The 23,398-nt window shown below is 33.9% G+C and overlaps 1 protein-coding gene across 1 annotated transcript in view; it reads left to right on the top strand.

Moving 5' to 3' along the window:
- LOC150102439 (1-phosphatidylinositol 4,5-bisphosphate phosphodiesterase classes I and II-like) overlaps nt 1-23,398 on the top strand; it is a 900,535-nt gene that overhangs the window by 93,084 nt on the left and 784,053 nt on the right. The window contains exon 2 of the mRNA XM_090399636.1: nt 3,971-4,048. Within this exon, the coding sequence (XP_090255762.1) occupies nt 3,971-4,048 (78 nt within the window). The remainder of the gene's footprint in view (nt 1-3,970; nt 4,049-23,398) is intronic.

Genomic DNA, 23,398 nt, shown 5'->3' with positions numbered 1-23,398 from the left:
TTATCGGAAGATACCAAATAGAGGGATTTTTATTCGGGACAGAAGTTCGACGTAGTGTAGTGGATAATAAGATACAGTATGTTACCGTAGTGGAGGAAATAGTAAGTGACCTGTAATATTATGAGCCAGCTACTTAAAGAAAAAAGAAAAAGTAAGGTATTATTAACTGAGGGAGGGTGATAATACAGCCTGTAGTGAAATTTTTGAGCAACTTCGTGATAGTTAAGCTAGCAACGTGTACGTGATAGGGGATAAGATCTCGGATTTCATCATAACATCAGAGGAATTAATAAATATTATTATTTACTTAGAATCCCTTTGTCATAGCGATCATTTGACTTTGGAATAAGAATTAAAGGCAAGGGTAGGAATATAATTAGAAAACATCATTGATGGAATTAAAAAAAAAAAAAAAAAAGCTAACGCTGGATAAATTTGCAAGTGTTAATTGCTAGCTTTATTTGCCAGGTTTAATGGAAGTGACACTAAACGCAAAATGAATAACACTGAAGAACATCTTGCATAATTTAATCTAAATTTATACCTAGAAGTAAATTACATAATAAACAGATTCAGCTTGATGAATAATCAAGTATTAAAAAATCTGAGAGGAGAACTCTGGAAATAGTTGTTTTGATAAATCAGCTATAAGTATGATAGGTATCAGTAAGTAAATGAACAATGTACTCAACTGGCGTTAAGTCAATTGTTGATTAAAGATTATAGATCAAAATTTAAATTACGGCTAGCTAAGAATAATCTGAAATGCATATATAAATATGTAAAAAAGAGGAGTGAGGATAATATTTTGTTCATCAAGTGATCCTATTAAGAATGTCTCGGCTATGGTTCTTGGTTAATTTTTCAATTACTTTGCCTATAACACTAAGAAATTCCACTGATTTACAATTCTCCACGATTTTCTAAAGATTATGAAATGGAGATTAACATGGCATACATATCTTTACTAGCAAACGAAATACACCGTCCCGACAAATTAAGCATAACCAGCCCTTCGGGAACAATTTTGAATGATCCAGCTGTGGTTGCAGAAGAATTTAATAAATACTTTGCAAGTATGTATTTGTAGACAGTGACTAGTCAGAAGAGGAAATACTGTTTGAGAGAGAAGATTTACCTAATAACGTAATGCAAGAATAGAAAACTGTTGATATCTCAAATCACTTGGAAGTTGATAAGGCTGGATGTCGGGACGGTGTATTTCGTTTGCTAGTAAAGATATGTATGTCATGTTAATCCCCATTTCATAATCTTTAGAAAATCGTGGAGAATTGTAAATCAGTGGAATTTCTTAGTGTTATAGGCAAAGTAATTGAAAAATTAACCAAGAACCATAGCCGAGACATTCTTAATGGGATCACTTGATGAACAAAATACAACATAATTTCGTTAAAGGAAGATTGTTATGACAAATCTGCTTACTATTTTATGATGAAGTAACGACAGAAATAGGCCAAGATAAAATGACTTGAATGCTATTTATTTTGATTTTAGCAAAGACTTGATAGCGCACCACATAACTTACTGAAATGTGCCAGATTGGCATTCACAATCATTTAGTGAAATGGGTAGCAAATTAGCAATTGGTAGATAACAGAAAGTTATTTAGTGAGAGATCTTCACCGAGCCAATTTGTTAGGAGCGGGATGTTCCAGGATTCGACATCAGGCCATGGTTTAATATATTCATCGGTGATTTAGGTTCAAAGGTTAGGAGTAAAATTTCTCTTTTTGGTCATGTGAAGATGGGAGCTGCTGTCAGTTGTGAATAGTCCAATGTAATTTTTTGTAGAAGTGAGTTGTGAGATTGCTGTTGAAAGCTGGCTGGCTGTAGAATGGGGAAAATCTTTTTAGTAATGGCATCCTGTTGAAATTAATTAATGAATTAGTATATTCGCGTAGCAGTAATGTTGAATCAATTCTAACACCTCTCCCTCTCGAAGCATTTCTTTGTGTGCGTGTGCACAGAAGGGAATATTTTTCAGCTGAACTCACCTAAACGCAATTATCGTGCTTGATATTTTAGTTATATCCGATAAGGTTCCACAATCTTTTTGATACGTTACACATACTCCACTTTTGGCGTTGTACATCGATTTTTCAACAGGAAGTTCAAGATATCCCTTGAGTGTGATTTTTTGCACTATCATGATTAATCTATGGCAGCATTCAGCTATTCTGCCTCTGAAAATGGGCATTCATTTTTTCGGGATTGGTGGGCTGTCCTTGGGTTGTCCTCCTGTACACTGCACGTTCGTTCGTTTTAAAATGTGGTTGTCGCTTTCTGTTTCCTTTTCTGTCATAAGCCTTGTGACTGAGGTAATTTCCCGAATGGTACATCAGTACTGTAGACGCATGATCTAGCTAGTAGAGCAGGTCGCCAAACTTCTTTGACCGGTCGACCCCTTCAAGAGTTTCTTGATTTTTTATCGACCCCCCTCTATTTTACTGTTATGTAATTATAATAGGACAAGCGAAAAAGACCTTTATGTGAGTTTTTAGATTGTTTATTTTATAGTTACAGTGTTTATTGTATGTATAATATAGTATATATTATTATAACTATTACTATCACTAGTAATATCACTGGTAATACTAGTGATATTAATAAACTACTGGTATTAATATCACTGGTATTACTACCAGTCCTGCTCAACCTCTTCAACATAGAGAAGCTTAATTCGTGAATGAATAACGATTGAATTATAATATGTATGTTGATGAATTTTAGAACATTAACGCTCACTTATATGTCGATGCTCAAAAATGAGACTGAGATTGAATACGTGTAAGTAAATAAGAACTGCGCACGTGTTGCAATCTCGCTCCCGCCGCGCCGGCCTGGCAGGAACCACAAACATCCGTTTATTGGTAAATACATCATTTTGGCCTACTTGATTGGCCTCTAACTATTTTCATGACCTTGCTCCATCTTACAGGTCCTATTCATGTCACTGTTCCCACGATTCACTGTTAATTGCGTTGTCATTCAGGATGGAGGTAATCCAAGTTAACCAAATTAAATATTAACTGTTCAATGATGTCTTATATTTTTCTATCGAACCCCAATTGACCCCTGAGCCCGAATCGACCCCTAACAATGTTATATCGACCACTGTAGTAGAGTAACACCTGCAGTTCACAGTACGTGCAATTGCTAACGCGACGCCTTTCCAGCACTGTTAAGGCACATACTCATATAGTGCTGCTGCGGAACGCTGTCTGCAATAGAGACTTTTGCAGGGCAATTGCCATAAGAGCGTATTTAAAAATGTTTGCATTTAAGAAAAATTGCTTTAGAAAGTCTACTCTGAAAATCATATGTATCTAATTTCTGAATAAACAAATACTGAGATGTATCAAAATGTTTAGCAGGAGTTAAGCTCTACGATTAGCTGATATAAACAATATTTGATGGTTAACAGAATTGCAATAAATGAAGGTAATTATCAATTTCAGTCCTGGCGTTATTAACGGAATCCTTTGACGACCGTCTTATTTCTTAGGATTGTAGGTCACATTTTGCACATTTCTTATGTGGGTACGAAACAACGAAGAATTCATGTAATGGGTGCTGCACTCTTTGCAGAGTTTCACGAAACCCAGGTTTAAAAAGTTTTCGAGAGGAAGGCGTTCATTTTTGACAAATTTTGTAGTAAATTTTTTAATAAAAATTCTTGCCTATATCTCGAAATTCCAAAAACGTTCAGGGTTGCATAATACAGTCGCAAGATTTCATGATAAGGGTTACATTTCACCTTCAAACCACGTACCGTAAAAATGATTACTTCTGAACTTACCTAATATGAGTTCAGAAGATAGATAATTTTAAGTAAATATTTTCTGGAAATGCTTTTTTTCCATTCTTCTTTTTTTTAATTAATAATTTTTTGTAATATTAACTTGCATCCACACCAATCTATTTTTATTGTGATATTTTATTGTTTCAGGATTCTGCTGTGGGAACCCCAGTGACTTTGAAAGTTGACAAGAAAGGATTTTTTCTGTACTGGACCGATCAGAATAAGGTAAGCCGAAAAAATATTATCTTAACGTTAGTGCTTTAAATTGTTATTCTGTGACTTTGATAGGACGGATTTTATTCAGTTTTGCTATTTTCTTACAAAACTTGTCGAGCCATTCCAATTTTTGTTTTACTAAAACACTTTGCAGGAACACCAAAGAGATAAAAGCTGAAATTATATTTTCAGTAATTATGTTCTGAACTAGACGGAATTTATAAAAAAAATTAGGATTTAGGATACACATTCAATCGGAGCCATCTTATTAGCCAAATCTGACCAAACTATTCGAACCGATATTAAGAATTCCTCACAGACTGGGTGGAAGTTAATAAAATTTGGTATTTATAATCTCTTAAAATTTGTGAGCGTCTCCGTAACTCATTCGATTCTGTTTAGTTGAAAAGACCTAGGTTCGAATCCTGCCTAGGATGTTAAGAACATTTATTAAGATTACTTCTAAAGATGAATTAGCCGGCTTTATTCCTAGGTACAGGATATTTCCCTCCCTGAACTCAGATTTTATCCACAAGCCAGCCATTTTATTTCAATCCAACCATACGTTGTGGCATGTTTTGGCAAAACAATATTAATCGTCCGCAACACGTACAAGTAAGAATATGAACATAAACAATCATAGAGTACTGTTTGTTAATATTATCCTGCACACTAAAGAAAAACGAACAATTCTATTTTTCTTAGTGTGCCATTGAAATGCTCCGATAGTTACAACTGGAGGAATTTAATGGTGAACATAAATACTAACTTTCATTAAATTTTAGACATGAAATCATCATGACATTTTTTTAAATAAAAAAACCCATTTAGAGAAAAAATATTCATTATTTATAATGAATTAGGATTAAAAATGGACGTACAGTTCTTTCGTTTTAGCAAGCATCGTTATAACAAATTCAGGCAGTTTTATTAACCTTCGAAAATGTCTCTACTTTAGGCATAATACGTTTTTAGAACGAGAGTTGACTCTGTAACGGGGGGAGGGTTTCCGTCTATCGGTCTTGCAACTGAATTTACTACACAGAAGCGTACTGTGAATGAACTCTCACTTTTCCTTAATTTTACGAATAAAATTATGACAAATTTTATTATTTAAAATTGTTTTCAATAAAAATGCAGTTATAATGAGAAGGAAAGAAATGTTGCTTCATAAAAACAGTTCGTAAATCTAGGATTAGTTTATGAATGAAAGCTTCTGCCATGCGCTCTTCACGTTATGAAAACGAGTATGAGGAATTATGGCCTCTTACAACTGTTTACATGCAGTATAGGTTGAAACCATTCAGAGTAGAAATTTCGTTATTTTCAGAATTGTGATCTCTGTGACATAGTTATGTTATTCAAAGAAATCATGCTCCATGGGGTAGTAATGTTTTGTTTAAAAAAATAACTGACTTGTGTCTTATGACATGGCGTACTATTTTGAGCTTACCTACTCTTCAGAGTAGGTTTTTTTTTTTTTTTTTTTGCCTAATTTCAAGTTGGTTCTATTGAAACAAAAATTGAAATGACTCTACCAACTCTAATAAATACATCTTAAATATTAAATTCATCTTATGCCATCCGGTCGGTACTGAATGATCAATATCAGTTCGAATCGTTTTACTCAATCACCAATTGAAACCAAAATTGAACCACCACATTTGGATACCTTGTGTGTATCCTAAATCTTATTAAATTTCATTCATCCACAGCAGAGTTACGAAGACTATCCAAAATCAAATTTTGTTAGATTTCATCGGGCTAGAGAGGATTTCTGATCATCATTTTAAATTGTTTTACTAATAAAATGGAATTATAACGAGAAACAATTCATCAGTGATACTTGAAACTTGGAGAGGTTTAACAATGACAATTACCGCAATGCACCTTAATGAATTATTCTTTAAAATCATTTCGTCAACAAAACCCTGTCGTGATAGAAAAGAATGAGAAGAAAAACAAAGAATCTTTTCAAATTGTTTTGCCAAAAAAAAAGAAAAAAAAGAAAAATGTGCTTTTAACGAAAAGAAAAAGAAATTACCGAACGTGGAACTGGTATAACAACAAAATTTACTATTTTATGCACTGTGCATTGAGCCAAATCGTGAGTAGGATTTGGTCGGTTCTCGTAGGCTGAAATTGTTAGGAGTAGAACTTTTTTTTTTTGAGAGAGAGAGAGCGAAGCTATTGCAATAGCTACGAAAAAAGTGACGTTATTCAAATAACTTTACCAAAATGTAAAAACAAGTCTGAGAATAATGCATTTTCCTAGGTTATGCATTTCGCAAAATGCATGACCTGGTATGAATTGTTTTGTTCGTCATTCCATATTGCATTTTATTCCAAGAGGACTGGATGGATTTTACTAAAATTTGATATTTAGATTTCGACAATTTTCTTCTCTGTGCAAGTGGTTCAGTTAAAATAAAAATTGGAATAGCTCAACCTTTGTAAGGATTTTAAATACCAAATCACACGTTTTGAGAAAAGCACTTAAAAACGGATTAAAGTAAAACATAACTTTTGACAGACATTTCGGATTTGTTTTACAAAAGCGCCTGCACTTGGCAAAGCTCTTTGAATAACTTTTTTCTACACATAATGAAACAGTAGAAATATCGAGAATTAAAATTTTTTACTCTGAACAGTTTCAACCTATAGTAAATAACTATAAGATAAGAGCCAACAGTCATCTTACTGATTTACCATAATGCATAAATCGCAAAACGTTTCGTTGTTTTACATATCGCAAGTTCGCGAGTTTTCTTTTTTTTTCCCTCTCGTTATAGGTGCATTTTTATTAACAAAACAATTGAAACGTGTAATTTTTTTTTCTTCGTTACAACGAGACCGTTTATATTCGTAAACGGTTGAAATGATAAATGATTCAGAATGCCTCATTACAGCAATATCGTTCCGTTAAACTAATCCTGGGATTCAAGTTCGATCGATCATTTTTTCCCTTTATAATTTGTACGGACAATAATGAATTGTTATTATTATTATTCTACTGATATTTAGGATAGCTTCCGTGGCGTAGTGTCGATATCGACACTGGTGGAAGGTTCCTTCCCTTCCTAAAGCTCGCGTCTTTCATCCCGAAAACAGATAAACCGGCCAAAAGAATGCACTCATTTGAGACCTAGTAGACTATGTAGATAGCGTTCATTAGGTTTCTACAAAGCTAAGTTACTTGGCCTGGATAGACCATAAGCCTAACACGTAAGGGAAAAGTGATGAAAATATTTAAGGATGACGTGGGTGTTAAAAAAAATATTCAATTTGTATCAATTGTACTATTTTGATAACAAAATTAAGACAAAAAAATTATATCTCTACAGCACATTTTTGCAAAACGGCAAATTAGGTTTAGTTGTTATAATGAAATATATTATACAAAAATGTGATTACGAAAAGTTATTTCAGATTATCTGTATGATAATTGCCTTACACGGCAGTGTGTAGTTAAAGACAACGATACAAAATTGTCTGTTACAAACGACAGTTAGTCCAAAAAAGGTTCCTGAGGTTAATTGCTATGACGTTTGGAAGTGACATAATATCGTCCTAGAATTTCCTTAAATTTAATATTTGAGATCTCTACAAAACGTCCAGTTTGTCAGATTATTTCCAATTTCGGTTTAAATCAGGCCTAGCAAATCATTTTGAAACAGTGCAACACACTCTGATCCAAGTCGACAGTATTGGTGAAATTTGACATTTAGATTCGTTATTAATATATATCTTCCGAATTTTGTTCAAATTGGATTATTTTTAGTGAAAAAAGAATACATGTGATTAGAAATGATAATTTAAAATAACGATAATAAGAAGTTTATTGTATATGGCCATTTTTGACGAAAACATGAAATATAAACCGATATGTAATATATCGGTTTATATTTAATTTGTATTTTTTTTTTTAAATTACCGATTAAATACAAATCTTATTTGAAATTGTAAATAAATTTCGTTAAAATCTGTTCTGCCAGAGTATTTCCATACTCTGCCAGAACGATCCTGGCCCAATATAAAAAGGGATATTTTGTGATAGCATTCTTGTATAATGACACATTCATTACTTGTGGTAATAAATTGTAATAAAGTTATTATAAGATGTCTCTTTTTATAGTTGTTCAGGATCTCTTCCATACTTATAACACATAATAGAGCTGCTCTGGTTGAACAGATTTTAACGAAATTTAGTATCTTCAATTTCAGTCATGTTTATTTAATTCGTAATTACAAAAAATACAAATTAAACATACAACTTTTACTGTGTAAATTATACAAAGATTGAAGTGTGGTTTGTATTATTCATATTGAAAGAAACAAGCAGGCAGTCACATTTCAGCTGGTGAAGTGAACTGTGGATGTTCAGTAGTGTAGAACATGCTCTCGAAATTACAGAATTGCATTAGAGAAGACCTGTTCAGTATTGTGGAAATTAAACGGCAGAATAACGATCAGCATCATGAAAAGTCTCCACTGAAAAATGTGGGAAGCGGGATGCCATTCATCACGCATGAATGTGAAACGGCTGTGGATAAATTCTCTCCCTTAGGGTGCAAAAGTCAACAGTGTTGTTCTTTATTCCTTCTGCGCGATCCGTAACCTAAATCTAAATTCGTTCAATCAATGGAGAAATTTGTTAAATGCCTAATACACATGGTCTTCAATCAACCATTACTTGTCAGTGAATTAGAAATTAGAAATTTTAGGAGGTTTCTGGCTATCTCCATATCAGACGTCATTGAAGGCTAAAACATGAATATTCATTAACTTGTTACATATTTAATTAGCAAGGAGAAATTATATAATTTTATATTTAAACCAAATTGTTGTGAATTCCGTTCGTGTTATATATCAAAAGCTTAAGTAAGCCATTCTGTTATAGTTATGCTCACTCGACAAAATTATTCATCGCCAAAATACTGATAAATTAAGTACATATTATTGCACCAGATAAAAAGAAAAAACAGTGGAAAATTAACTGAAGAAATAGCTAATGTTTTTCTTTAGCAGATTAAAATGACTGCACTGAGCGCTTAATGTAAAAAAGTAATGAATTTTGTAAATACTGTTAGGGCTGAAACTATCTGCAGTTAATGAAATTTTTGCTTTTCGTGTGGACGTGCAGTTAATTAAATTTTCAGCTGTAGTCTCTAATCTGGCATATTAGTCACTTAGTACAAGATTAAACTGTTTGTTGGTAATTAGTGTGTTATTACTGCGAACGACGTTCTTATCTTCCTGTTCTTTTATTCTGGGTCGCTGTGTAAGCTTATATTACATAAAAAATATTAAGCCCGTAGTGTTTCTGACTATACGAAGCTTATCTGCTTGGGATTAACGAAGAATGCCGACGCGTTTTCCTCTGAGAAATATGAGACTTTGTCGACTGTTTGCTTCTTTGAAATGATTAGTTTGAGAGGTTGTATCTGATCATATGTATCATATCATACTATTGTTATTGGAAATTCTGGCAGTTAAAATTGAAATATTTATATTGATGCTAGGGCTTGAAATGAATTCACTGTTACGATTCATGAATATCATTTTTAAGAAAGTCATCATCATCATGCATATCAAGGATTTTGGCCTAGCTGGCCCGTTCCGGCCTTAGAAGTCATTGTTGAATCGTTTAAGAGGACGTCCTGGTTTTCTTTTCCCTAATGGCTTGTACTTTAAGGCTTGTTTTGGTAATCTTTCTGTTTTCATTCTTTGAACGTGTTCCATCCATTTATGCTTATATTTTTTAATTTTTTCTATTACTGGTTCTTGGTTTAATTCTTTCATAATTTCTTCGTTTCTTTTGTGATCAAATAGGGTATACTTTGCAGTTTTTCTCATAAACTTCATTTCTGCTGTTGTTAATCTTTGTCTTTTTGTTTTATTGTCCAGATTTTGCTTCCATACATTAAGACTGGTAGCGCTAATGTATTGTATACGTTTAGTCTGGTTTGTTTTTGAACTAGGTTTGGTTTAAATATAGAGTTAATTACACCTGTTATTTTTAAATATTTTGCAATTTTTACGTTTATATCTTTTTCATTTTCATATGTGATCGTACATCCTAGGTAATTAAATGAATTCACCTGTTCTAAGATCTTGTTATCTATTACTATTTTAGTTCTTGCTGGATCTTGTCCTTTAAAGACCATAGTTTTTGATTTTTCCGTTGATATTATCATACCATAATCTTTGGATATCTCATTTAGATCTAAAATAGCTTTTTGTAAGTTATCTTCAGAATTTGTAATTATTATTATTTGGTCGTCCGCAAAGAGGAGAGTGTTTAAGTTTACTGTAGAAGAAAGTTTAATTCCTTTGATGTAAATTTTTATTCCATTTTATTATTATTTCATTTAAGTAGATATTAAAAAGAGTTGCTAAGAGTGGACATCCCTGTCGGACCCCTTGGTTTATCTCTCTCGTATATGATAGCTCGTGATTTAATCTTATTTGTATTTGATTATTTTCATATATACTTGTGATAGCTTTTAGGATATTATTTGGTATTTGTCTTTCTTTTAATATGTTAAATAATGTTTCTTTTAACTTTGTCAAATGCTTTTTCAAAGTCAATAAATGCAATATGTGTTTCTAAATTGTATTCTCTTCTTTTCTCTATTATTAATTTTAGGTAAAAGGCTGGGTCTATACATGATCGTCCTTTTCTAAATCTATTCTGTACTTCTAAAATAAAGTTTTCGGAATATTTCATTAGTTTGCTATTTAAGATTCTGCTATATATTTTGTAACAGGAATTTAGTATACTGATACCTCTATAGTTTTTAGGGTCATCTCTATTACCTTTTTTAAAGATAGGAATCACAATTGCTTTTTTTCCATTCTATTGGGGGAATAAATTTTATTTAAAAATAATAAGAGTATTCCTTTGAATCTGGTTCCTGCATATTTATATAGTTCTAAACCTAGTTTATCTTCTCCAGGTGATTTTCCGTTTCTTGTTTCTTTCAGGCTGATTTCTAATTCTTCTTTAGTTATTTCCTTTTCATTTTTGTTAATTGTTTGCCAATTGTCTTTTTTAAAATATTTGTCCGTCCACAATTCTGTGTAGTAATTTAGAAATTCTTCTAATTTCAGTTCAGCGTTTAATTTTGTTTTCTTTGGTATCTGCATTTAAGTGTTTAAAAATTTTATATACATTGAGTCTTATTTTATATAATTCATGTTCTAAATTAGAAACAAATTTGTTCCATGATTCTCTGTCTTTTTCTGACTTCTCTTTTAGGTATGGCTCTTATTCTTTTATATTCTATTTCATCTTCTAATCTTTTACTGCTTAACCATTTATGATAGGCTTCTTTTTTCTTTTTGATTATTTCTTTCATTGTATCATCCCAGATCTTCAGTTTTTTTCTTTTCTTGAATGTTTTGGTCTTTCCTAAGCTTTCATTTGCTGCTGCATTTAGTATCGTTTTTATATTAAGCCATTCTATTTCTTCATTTTGTTTTATTTTGTCTAGATATTGGTTAATTCTTTGTTTATATAGCCATTGTACATTTGTGTCATTCAATAGTCTAGTTTTATAAACAAATGTTTCAATTTTTCTTTCTGTTCTTGTTACTTGTAGCCATTTAGGTGGTAATCTTAATTTTATGTTAACAAGGAAGTGGTCACTGCTTATTTCATATCCTCTGTGAACTCTAACATCTAGTGAAAATTTTGATGTATTTTCATTTAGTATAAAGTAATCTAATATTGATTTCCATCCTCTTGCTGCCCAAGTATATTTATGTATGTCTTTATGTTTATAGAAGGAATTCATTATTTTTAGGTTATTATAAACTACAAAGTCAATCAATTTTTTACCATTCCTGTTTAGAGTATGTTCTCCATGTATTCCTATATTATTATTAATTTTCGTGTTTCCAGTTCTTGCATTTAAGTCTCCTGCTAAAATTACGTAATCATTTTTATTTATTTTATTATATATGTTTTGTAGCTGATTATAAAAATCAATATTATCTTGTTCTCTTCCCTCTTTTGGGGCATATAAACCAATTATTGTTAATCAGCCTCTATCTATTTTTATTTTAGCTTCTATTATTCTTTCATTCCATAATTTATAATGTTTTAACTGTTTTGAAAGGGAGCTATGAATCCAAACCATGACTCCTGCTTGTGCTCTTTGGTCTCTGTCAACTCCACTGTATATCACATTAAAATTTTCAGTTCTCATGGTTCCTTTTAATTTAGTTATTGTTTTATTTTTAAAAGATTATCCCCCAGGCTCAGAAGTTTATCCAGGCCCATGAAAGGTCTGTTTGAGCTATCCGTCTTCATCATTTAGGAACATGGTTGCCACATTCACGGGTGAACTTCCACAAGATTTTAGAAAATTTCAGTGGAGCAATAGTCTTTTAAAGATAGAGGTTGAAGTGAATCTGTGAGAGAGATCGCCTGTGAGCCGAATTCCTCCATTGTACGGCATCGATATTTTTAGAGTTTTAGGTGTTCTGCGCCAAACGTGAGCAGTATTCTAAGCATGGATGAATTTGTATATAACTAATAGTTAGTTTGGTAAAAAATAGCATTTTGAATGAAAGAATGCCTAGTTTTATTTATTCTTTTTAATCCCGAGGAAGCTATTGATGTGATTTGTTTATACTAGGGGAGGCTAGAGGTTGAATATTAGTCCAAGCAGGGAGATCCAATCTTATCTGGTGATTTGTATATTACTGAGGGTAAGGGAATGTAAGCTGCGATCTCTTGCGCAAGAAGAGGCACTAGTTTTAGATGATACTTAGGATATCGTCGTTCTGCATGGTTTGTCAAATGAGTAGGATGAATGGAGAATGCTATCGCCTGCAAAGCTGTGGATAGGATTAATGGTGATTTCGAGTAGGTCGTTTATGTACATAAGAGAGGGTAGGTGATAGAACAGAGCCCTGAGGTATACCTGCATTTGGCGGTGAAGCTCGAAGAGAGGAGGCCATCAACCCTGACACGCAGTGAACAACCAGAGAGGAAGATAGCAACCAGTTACAGAGTGTGGATCCAAGGATGGTAGTTTGTTTAACAAGCCTAGATGCCAGACACGATCAAAACTTCTGAAAAAGTCAAGAGCGACAGCGAGTTTCGCTGAAACTTTCCACCACGGAACATATCTAGTGGTATTTGCTGTAAGCTGAGACGACATTTGTGTATCTTGATTGGCGGAATCCATACTGGTGGTTGCTAATTAATTGGTAGTTATCGAAGTAATGGCGGTGATGCCAATTGGTCGGTAGTCTGATGGTAGACTCTTTTTTTTTTTTTTTTTTTAATAGAATAGGCACGATATGAGATTGCTTCCATTGGGATAAGTACCAGCTATATATAATATATCGTAGAGACGATTCAGTACAGGTGTTACGTCAAGAGTACAGTGTTTGAGAACAATTGGAGACATGCCATCAGAACCAGCATATTTTTAGCGTTCAAATTATTTAGTAATTTCTGATATCTTTTTGTCGAAAACTTACAGGAGGCATACGGGGCTTGGATTCCAGTATGGATAATCTATACTGGTGATCTATGCAGGAGTTGAGGAAAAAAGTGATGCCAGGAGGTCAGCATTAGAGAGAGGTGGACCTTGCAGGTGAGCAGAAATTTGGTCCATCGGCCATAGCAAGGGACCAGAAGTCACGATAGGAGGAAAGTTTCCTGTTGTTGGCCTTTATGAAATCTTTTTAACTTTCTGTTAAATCAAGACTTGGAATGCGAACGAGGATTGTGGGTAGAAGAGGACGAAGGCCCTCATGCTGGTGAGGATAATTTCTGAGACCTCTTCATACCATGGAAAGGAGTAGAAGTTCCAGAGACCATCCCAGCGCATTTGTAATGTCAGAGAATGTGAAGTAGGATGTGGCTTAAGGAAGGGCATTCTGTGAGAAAGGTGACTTGTACAAGATGTCTGAGGTGACATCTACTCTGTATTTGGAGGGAGAATTGGTTAAGATGAGATTCGAAGTATTGGGTGAGTGAATTGGGTTTTCAGGAATTCATGTAAGTAGATGAACTATTTGCATTAGGTATTGCTAATAAGCAATACCTAATGCATATTGCAAAGATTTTCGCCTCTCGTTTAGCTTGTTCAGTGATGTCGGGAAAGGGCAGCCAGTTGGAATTATGGATGTTTTGGTCGCCTAGTAAGATGACCCCCGACTCTTTGAATGGCTGAATTGTAGATGGTCGAGTTTCATAGAAAGGAAGAGGTCTGGGTAATTATTGGAGAATGGAGTAAATGCAGCAGATAAATAAATGGGAGCAAGGGAACCTTGAAGGCAGAACAGGTCGAAAGCAGGGGATTCTAAATGGACCACTCTATGTATGTGTGCTATCAGCAGCAAAATATGGATAGTAAATGAAGTCCTTTATTAAAATTTAGTTGGAAATTAAGTTTTCAGAATTAGTTCTTCCTAGAATTTTTTTTCTCAAGTAAAAAAAAAAATCGCATTAAGCCTATCAACACACATTTTCAGATTTGTTTTTTTAGGAGATTTAATACATAGCCGAGATGGATTCATTCTATTATTCAGATCTGGGAGAAGTCTATTGAGTGCAATACTTATTAATTTTAATAACGCACCATGTAATTAGACTGCGCTGTGAAAGCTAACCTATTAGTTCTATTCTACTTCTATGAGTGAGCTTTGTGAGAAAGCGTGTTTTTTTTTCTCTCTCGCTTCATGTCAGAATTAGCCAAGATTAGTATGGAATTTTAGTTGTAGTGAGTTCATACGTTTTATCCTATCCAAATACAGGTATGAATGTCACTCTGTTATTAATTCTTGTTAATAATTGAAAATGACTTTATTATCTTGAGATGATTGCAATTTTCGCTTATATGGTGCTACTATTGAAAGATGATTACTTACAATAGGGGAGGTTCTGTATTTTATTGTATTGCATGAAGCTTTAAAAAATATTGTTGCTTAATACCAATCTTCAAAGTCTTTTCTTTCTAAAGAAATCCATGATACAGAAAAAAAAAGCAAGAAAAGAAATGTAATAAACATTACATGCGCATTTTGCAGCTGCATTCTTGTAGTGACACCATTCATTATCATAACTGAACCTGACATTAGGTGCGGTTTGCACGATGCTAGGCACTTGTATTTTATTCAAATATAAATATAACGGATTCTATTAAAATTAATGTACAGAATCCTTGCAAAATTTTGTTCACAGCAAACATTTTTCCATCAGGTCATCTGCAGGGAGATATAAAGAGGGAAAATGTGTGGAAATTATATATTGCCATCTCCTCCGCTCTATGCGCATGTATTTCAATTTTAGCTTCAGTCGACGCATTTGTATTGGAAACATTTGGAAAACAATTCAAACTGATATATGAATAATTGAATACTGTTTTGATTGAAATTTGATATTAGGTTCTTTTAAAATTTGTCGGGTCATATCAGTTGGTGTCAGTTTTCGATCGAACATCTTTGTAGGAATAAAAAAAAAAAGTGTCTAGAGTACATAACCCTAGAACGGTCAGAAACTAGTTACTACATTTGACACTTGTTTATTTATTTTATAATGCATCGACTATTTGACGGAGCTCTCGGATTAAAATAACTTTATTGCAGACGTTTTTATCATTCTCTGCAAAACTCCACAAATATCAATATTTATATTTATTAATTTATATATTTATTTATATACTAGGGGATCTGACCCTACGCCCCCCCCCCCCCCCCCCGAATTCCGGACTGGTAGGCCGGTTCTCCTTGAATTCTGATGACTCGAATTTTGAAAACTCGAAAGGGGTTCCTCCCCCCGGCGCATAAGGCGCCCAACCACCGAGTTCCGGACTGGTAGGCCGGTTCTCCTTGAATTCAGATGACTCGAATTTTGAAGACTCGAAAGGGGATCCTGGCGCCTACGGCGCCCAACCCCTCCGAGTTCCAGACTGGTAGACTCGTTCTCCTGATGACTCGAAAGTGGGGTTCCCCCCCCTTCCGAGTTTCGGCGCCCAACCCCCTGAGTTCCGGACTGGTAGGTCTGTTCTTGAATTCTGATGACTCGACACTCAGGGTAGCCCTGAGTTTCAAAACATTTCAAATAACTTGACAAAAAACGTGACACAAAAACGTTACAAAAAAAGCCTTATCATTTTATAATATAGAGTAGATATTATCTCGGAACAATGTAATTTATCTATAAATACGTAATAAAATATCTCAAATGATATGCTTTCCGTCATATATACTATATTTAGGTTCCACTTTCGTGCGATTTAATGTTTTATATCGTGAAAACCGATTGAGATATTTCAAAACGCATATAATAAAAATTCATGTAGTATAAAGTTATTAAAACGTTACAGAACGCCGAATTATTCTTGCTTAGAAATTGCCTGAAAAAGACTGAAAATATTATGAAATTGAAAAATCTTTGTGCCTTTACCGCTTCCTATTACTGATGAGCGACATTCGCAAAAGCGATATTGAAGATTAGGTGGCGGCTTCGTCTCCTTTATTTGTACTCTTTTCTTCTCAAGATCACAGTCACATAAATGGGATTTTGCAATCACTTTGCGTTAGAAGTATTTGGAGCCAGAGGCAGAGAAGAAGAAACCTTCATTACTAAGAAACGTATCAACGAGGCTCTATTTGCATTTCAAATTGTGAATAGTAAATATGTCATGGTTTTTAATTTCTAATTTTGCCGACCTACGAAATAGTGTATACTGTATATGCATTTTAGTTAATTATTTCAAACACTCAAGAGGGGCAAAAAAAATAATAAAATAAAAGAAGACTGGCTCACGAGGTATGCACTTCATGCTGTTGTCTTGACAACTGAATTTGTAACTTGAGATGAGGACGTAATCCAATATTGCAGCGCATTAGTTCACATTATTATTATTTTGTTCTTAAAATTTACAGCTGTATCTATTATAGACTGCAGCTGTAACACCGACGTGATATTTACTACTGAAAATGTGAAGGTAAGGAAGGTTTCAGATTATTTTCTGAAAGAAATCCAGTATTTTCCAAGATTACTATACTTTTTTTTTTTGCCCGATTTATTTGTCATTCACATTTCCTTGTTCTAGTTTTTTTTTATTATTATTTCAGGTGTCAAGGTTATTTATCTTTGTATTTACATTGGTATAGTCTGTTTTGCTTTTCTATATTCGTGACCTCACAAGATCTGTTTCTTTTATTTGTTACATAGGAATGTAAGAACCTTTTAGAACTGTTTCTTTTCAAAATGGTTTTTTTTTTTTTTTTTTTTCAAATGGATTGTTCTATATAGAATAATTTCTCAAAAAAAATGAGCTTTCAGTTTACTGAGTCTGTTAGGTACATTTATTTTTTAAGTGGTTTATACTGTCTTGTGGAGCCGACTTCTCCATTCCCATTATTACACGATTCCGAAGCAACATTGTAATTTACTTTCATTGAAATTACTGACACTGTTATCTACTGAACTCCCCCCCCCCCATTTTTGAACGTTTTTTCTAACGTCACACTTTCTTCACTGAAGTCTTTTTTTTTTTTTTTTCTTGAATATACAGATCGTTGCTTGTTGATTGTGTTTCCGTGGGTTTGTTGTGTGACCTACTACCGTTTTTAAGCTATTGACACACACAGGCTCCTATAAGCTGTTCAGATTTTTATTATTATTATTTTTTTTTTCGTTACTGCATTTTACAATTAATGTATTAGATTCTGCTACATAACGCACTTCTTTTTTTTTTTTTTTTTTCGTTTTTGCAAAACTTCTCTCCTGATAAAGAAAGGATCGAGCTACATACAGTATATTCTTTTCGAACCGATAATTAAGTGTGCTAATATATTTATGAATTTGATCTTTATATTCGATTCATGTCCATATAAGTTCAAAACATACTTATCAGGTTATTTCGTACTGATATTCATGACATTTTCGAAGTTTCTCACTTTTGTGGATACTTGAGTGTTGAACTTTTTTTTTCTTTGTCTGTTAAGTGGTTTCTTTCTTTTTTATTTTTAAAAAGATGTATGATTTAATAGCAAGTTGCCGATATATTATACATAAAGGAACTATGATGACAAACAGTGGGATAGCCGTTTTCGTTGATTATTAATAATTCACAGTTTTAAGAACTACCCGAAAGTTTACTAAGTGCACTTACTTAGCAAATTAAAATGAGTTGGAAACTAACTAGTCAAGTAATGATTTAAAAATAACGCAAAATTCACATTTATCATTGATTAATGTCTCTCTGTACAGGCTCAGCAGCCCAAAGTGTGCTAGTCTTTAGGTTCATTTTTTTTTTTTTTTTAAACACGTTCTTCATATTCACTATTAATGGTGTAAATTTATAATGACCTGATAAAACCAGACTGAAGCACGTTGTAAAATTAATCCATTTTAAGTGCATTTCTGCATACTGTCTAACACCTATTAAATTTGTTTTTTTTTTGACTTAGTATGCAAGTTATTCCAGCTGCGACTGGCAAATTTTATTCTAATATGATATTTGGCAACCTTATCAAAATTTATTGATCCGTTCCAGTTTTGTTCGTTGCACCATATTCATGTGTGTGTGTGGGGGGGGGGGGGGTGCGCAACTTGAAAAACCAGTGTCAGATTCATCCGCACCAACAGGATGTTCATCATGCGGTTCGTTTAGTTTTAGTTTAAATTTGTCAATTCTTATTTACAAAATTATTCGAACCGATATTAATAATTACACACTGGATGGATGGAATGTAATGAAATGTGGTATTTAGGCTTGCTCTTAAAATTTATTGAATTGTTTCAATTGGATTATTTGTACTGACAATATTATATTCTCTATATGTTCACTGGACATCCACAGATGCCGTATGGTCACTCCGATGCTCAGTGATGTGCCACACCAGGCCTCGCCATGTAGTCCTGTTGTTTGCTTTTCTGGAGACTTTAACTCTCTTAAGATTAGTTGCTCCATACACCATCCATCCATCTCATTGATGGTCTACCCTTCCTCTTTTTCCAGGAACTTTACCTTCTATTACTGTTCTGAGAAATCCTTCTTCCATCCTTTCAATGTGTCCAAAATATTTTAATTTTCTTTTGTCAATATTGTTAAGGAGCCTTAAAGTTCTACTGATCTTTTATAACACCCATTCATTTGTACGCCTTTCAGTATATGATATTCTCAACAGCCTTCTGTAGCACCACATCTCAAAAGCAGATATCCTTTTCTTATCTGACTTCTTTAGGTTCCAACTCTCACATTCATAAGTCGCTGTTGGAAAAACAACTGCATCCAAAATCCTCAACTTTGTTCCCATGGAGATAGATCCATCCTTCCAGATTTTAGACAAGTCTCTGACTGTTGTTTTAGCCATTCCTAACCTTCTTCCGATGTCTTCTGAACAGCAATTCTTCACATTAATAATGGATCCCTGGTACACAAACTTGCTGACTTCCTCAATTCTTTTTTCATTAAGGTAAACTTGTTTCTCAAGAGCTTCCCTGTTTGTATTTCCTTTGAGAACCATAACCTTTGTCTTGCTAGGATTTAGTTGAAGTCCTCTGTTATTACTGATCTTGTTAATTATGTCAAGAATTTGTCCTAATTCTTCCATGTCATTACAAAGGAGTACTGTATCATCAGCATACCTCAGATTACTGATCAATCTACCTTCTATCCTAATTCCTGTCTTGAGCTTATCCAATGCTTCACGCATGATGTCCTCCGTATATATGTTACGCGCAGATTATGAAATCGCACAATTCACGGAATGCGCAACATTGTAAAACGGCGTGCACAAATCATGAAATGAGCATTACGTTTTAGTTACAAGTTTTCGTTACAACTAACAAGTAAACAATAATTAAAGATTTTCACAAGACTTGTTTCGATGGCGTGAAGAGTTAGGTAGTTACAAAGAACTTGATTTTTCAAACAGCTACATTTCTTATTTGTACAACGTGTTTTACAAGAGCATCTTTTGAATCCTTGTCCATAAACCTACCCTAACCTAACCCTTCATGCCATCCAAACAAGTCTTGTGAAAATCCTTAATTACTCGTTTACTTGTTAGGTTAGGTAGTTACAAAGAACTGGATTTTTCCAACAGCTACATTTCTTATTTTAAAAACATTTGGTAAACATTTAAAAAGTTTGGTAATAATATTTTGGTAATAATATGAATTGTGCAAAATTCTACACATTCCATGAACACATTCCGTTAATTGTGAGATTTCACTATCTGCGCGTAACATATTGTTAAACAATTTTGCACAGTTCATGAAATGAGCAAAAATGTTGCGTATTCGTGAATTGTGCGATTTCACAATCTGCGCGTAACACATATACTAAAAAAGTGAGGAGAAAGTAAATATCCTTGCCTTACTCCTTTTCCAACCTGAAGCCAATCACATTAATAACTTGTACAGGGAGCAAGAAGCTACCTGTACAAGTTGGCTATCAACCAGATAGTGTGTTGAGGAAAACCAATTCTTTTCATTACTTTCCACAGTTTCACATGCTGAACACAGTCAAAATCTTTAGAGTAGTCTAAGAAACACATTATCAGAGGAAGTCTAAATTCTTTATATTTTTCTATGATTTGTCTACGGCAAAGGCTCTGATCTCTGGTGCCCTTATCTTTCCTAAAACTTGCTTGTTCCTCGGGCATGTCTGCCTCAATCCTATTTAGCATGATCTTCAATAAAATTTCTTGCATGAGATACTAAACTAATAGTTCTATAGTTGTTGCACGCTTTCATATATTTCTTATGTAGTGGTATTAAAACAGACTTCTTTCAGTCTGTAGGCCATGATCCTGTCTCCCATATCCTTGTAATCAATCTATGAAACACTCTTATACCTCCATCCCCTGTGGCTTTAATTAACTGTGCTGGGATTTCATGCACCTGGTGCCTTATTGCTGTTAAGCTGCTTAACCTCTTTCAACTTCATTCCTAAGTGGAGGAGGTTCCAAATCCAAATTTTCCTGGTGAAAGGGCTCCTCCACATTATCCACTCTACTGTACAGTTCCTCACAGTATTCTTTCCATCTGTTTTTGATTTCCATTTCTTCTGTTAGTAATGCTCCATTCCTGTCTTTGATGACATTCAATTTGGGCTTAAAATATTTTGCTTTAAGTCACGAACTAAATAAAACATCCTTTTATAATTGAGCCTCCTCATCTGGAACTCTCTCTTCACATTTATTAATATAGAACTTTTATTGAGTTCCTTGTCCTGCTTGATGGCTCTTCTGACTTCTCTATGTAATCTCTTATATTCTTCAGTCCCTGTGTCTCTTTGTTTTTCCAACCGCCTTCTTTTGATTAGTTCCCATGTTGAATCTGATATCCATGGGTCTCTTGGTCTTCTTATTGGGCCGAGATACTTCTTGGCTGTATCCTGTATTATCACCTTGATTCCTTCCCAAAGCATTTCTGGTGAGTTCTCATTTGTCTCCAGAATATCATCCAACCGAGTTGATGTTTCTTTTGTGAATCCACTAGGAATTACTCTAACATCCAATCTAGTGGAATGTGCATGACTTGGAAGTTTTTGGAGTCTTAGTCTTACTGTGGCTCTTACTAGCTGATGATCTGTACCACAATCTACTCCAGGACAAGTGTGCACATCAGAATTGCTTGTCTTCCACCGCTGGAGACATAATGTAAACAGGATGTAATCAATCTGGTGCCTTGACCCATCAATGTTAGATATCCAAGTATAGATCTGTCTTGGGTGTTTCTGGAAGCAGGTATTGGTAATAACTAATCTGTTAGCATGGGCAAATTCCAACAGTCTTTCACCATGGGTGTTGCGTTCACCTAGACCAAACATGCCACACTCCTGCCTAACCCTCATACTCTTTCCTACTTTTGCATTTAAGTCCCCTAAGACGTAAAGCATGTCTCTCCTTGGTAGGCAGTCCAAAACAGTTTGTAAGTTTTCATAGAATTCCCCACTCTCTTCTTCAGGCCTATCCGCGTGGGGTGCATCAACTACCACAATGGATACTTTGGTAGACTGAGCCTTAAGTCTAATAGAAATTATCCTATCATTAATAGGGTTATAACCAAGAAGACCTTGCCTGAGCTGTCTTCAGTATCACAGCTGACAGTATTAGCAACAATAAAATTATATGTTGTATAAGCTAAAAACGGATCAAGATGTCAATAAACGTGTTATAACTTTTTACACTCTTCCATTTTTTTTCCTTCCAAAATTAACACCACTGACTAGGTACTTGAACAACATAAATTTGTCGCAGACATCATGATAGTTTCCCCTGAAAACAACGGAAATGTTAAATGTTGACAATCTGTACTTCAACTGTTGTATTATATATTGTATTATATATTACCAAAATTTTATTACCAAATATATTACCAAAAAAGTTTTGCTTCTTTAGTTGTACTTTCGTTTTTATAGCAAAGCGATTTGATATAATTATATATTTTTTACTACATGGCAAAATTAGGCAAAACGTCTATAGTGTATAATTTAAAAATATAAATATAATCCTAATAATGATATATGCGTATTACGTCACCAGAGCGTGTCTTTTTTGCACCTGTCTGTAAATCATTTCCTTGCTTCTCATATGTTTCTTTAATTTTCTGCATAGTGATTCGTAATTTACGTATTATCATTATTTGTATTAAATAAGGAAGTAATAATTATCGTTATATCATTTTCAATTTTTTTTTCTTGCTTTAAATGACTTATTTAACGTTTAAAAATCGAAAATGATATTGGTTGTCTCTAAAAGTACAGCCGCGAATAGTGCACAGTGCTTTCAATTAATAGGATATATGGCAAAGTTTATATATATCACATTGTCGACCTGTAGTACGTTAGTATGGGCAGGCTAATGGTGTTCTTTTTATCATTTTTTTTTTACATTGTCAACGAACCGTGCACAGACCAAACATGGATTTTTTTTTTTCAAGCTACTTCATGCCTCCAATAAGCGGAGCGGTGATCTCACACCTGGCAATGAAATTCATCTCCCATCTACAGACAATCACAAATATCCATGCCCATGGCAGGATTCGAATCCACAGCTTGTTGATTGGAAAGAAAGAAAGGTGGCATATTAGTCACTTGGCCAACTAGGCAGCAAATATTGGAATTTCACTGTGTCATCGATTAGTTTTCTATGATTTTTTTTTATTAGTTACGAAAAACCACATTACGTAAATGTCTTCCATTTCGGCTTCGCAAAGAAAGGCCCTTTCTACAGCATGTTCCATGATAGCTGTTAATGTTTCTGGCTACAGCCCCCTGAGTTCTGCACGAATGTTCTCTAGTGGGGTTACCTGAAGGCAAAGGTGTATGCTAACAAACCCCAGAAATTAGGGCACTGCAGCTGGAAACATTA

Source organism: Typopeltis vanoorti, chromosome 10, assembly GCF_054136105.1.
Source record: "Typopeltis vanoorti isolate ZY-2024b chromosome 10, IOZ_Tvanoo_1.0, whole genome shotgun sequence".
NCBI classification, from domain to species: domain Eukaryota; kingdom Metazoa; phylum Arthropoda; class Arachnida; order Uropygi; family Thelyphonidae; genus Typopeltis; species Typopeltis vanoorti.
Note: the sequence above shows the minus strand (reverse complement) of the source record. Positions and strands in the feature narration are given on the sequence as shown.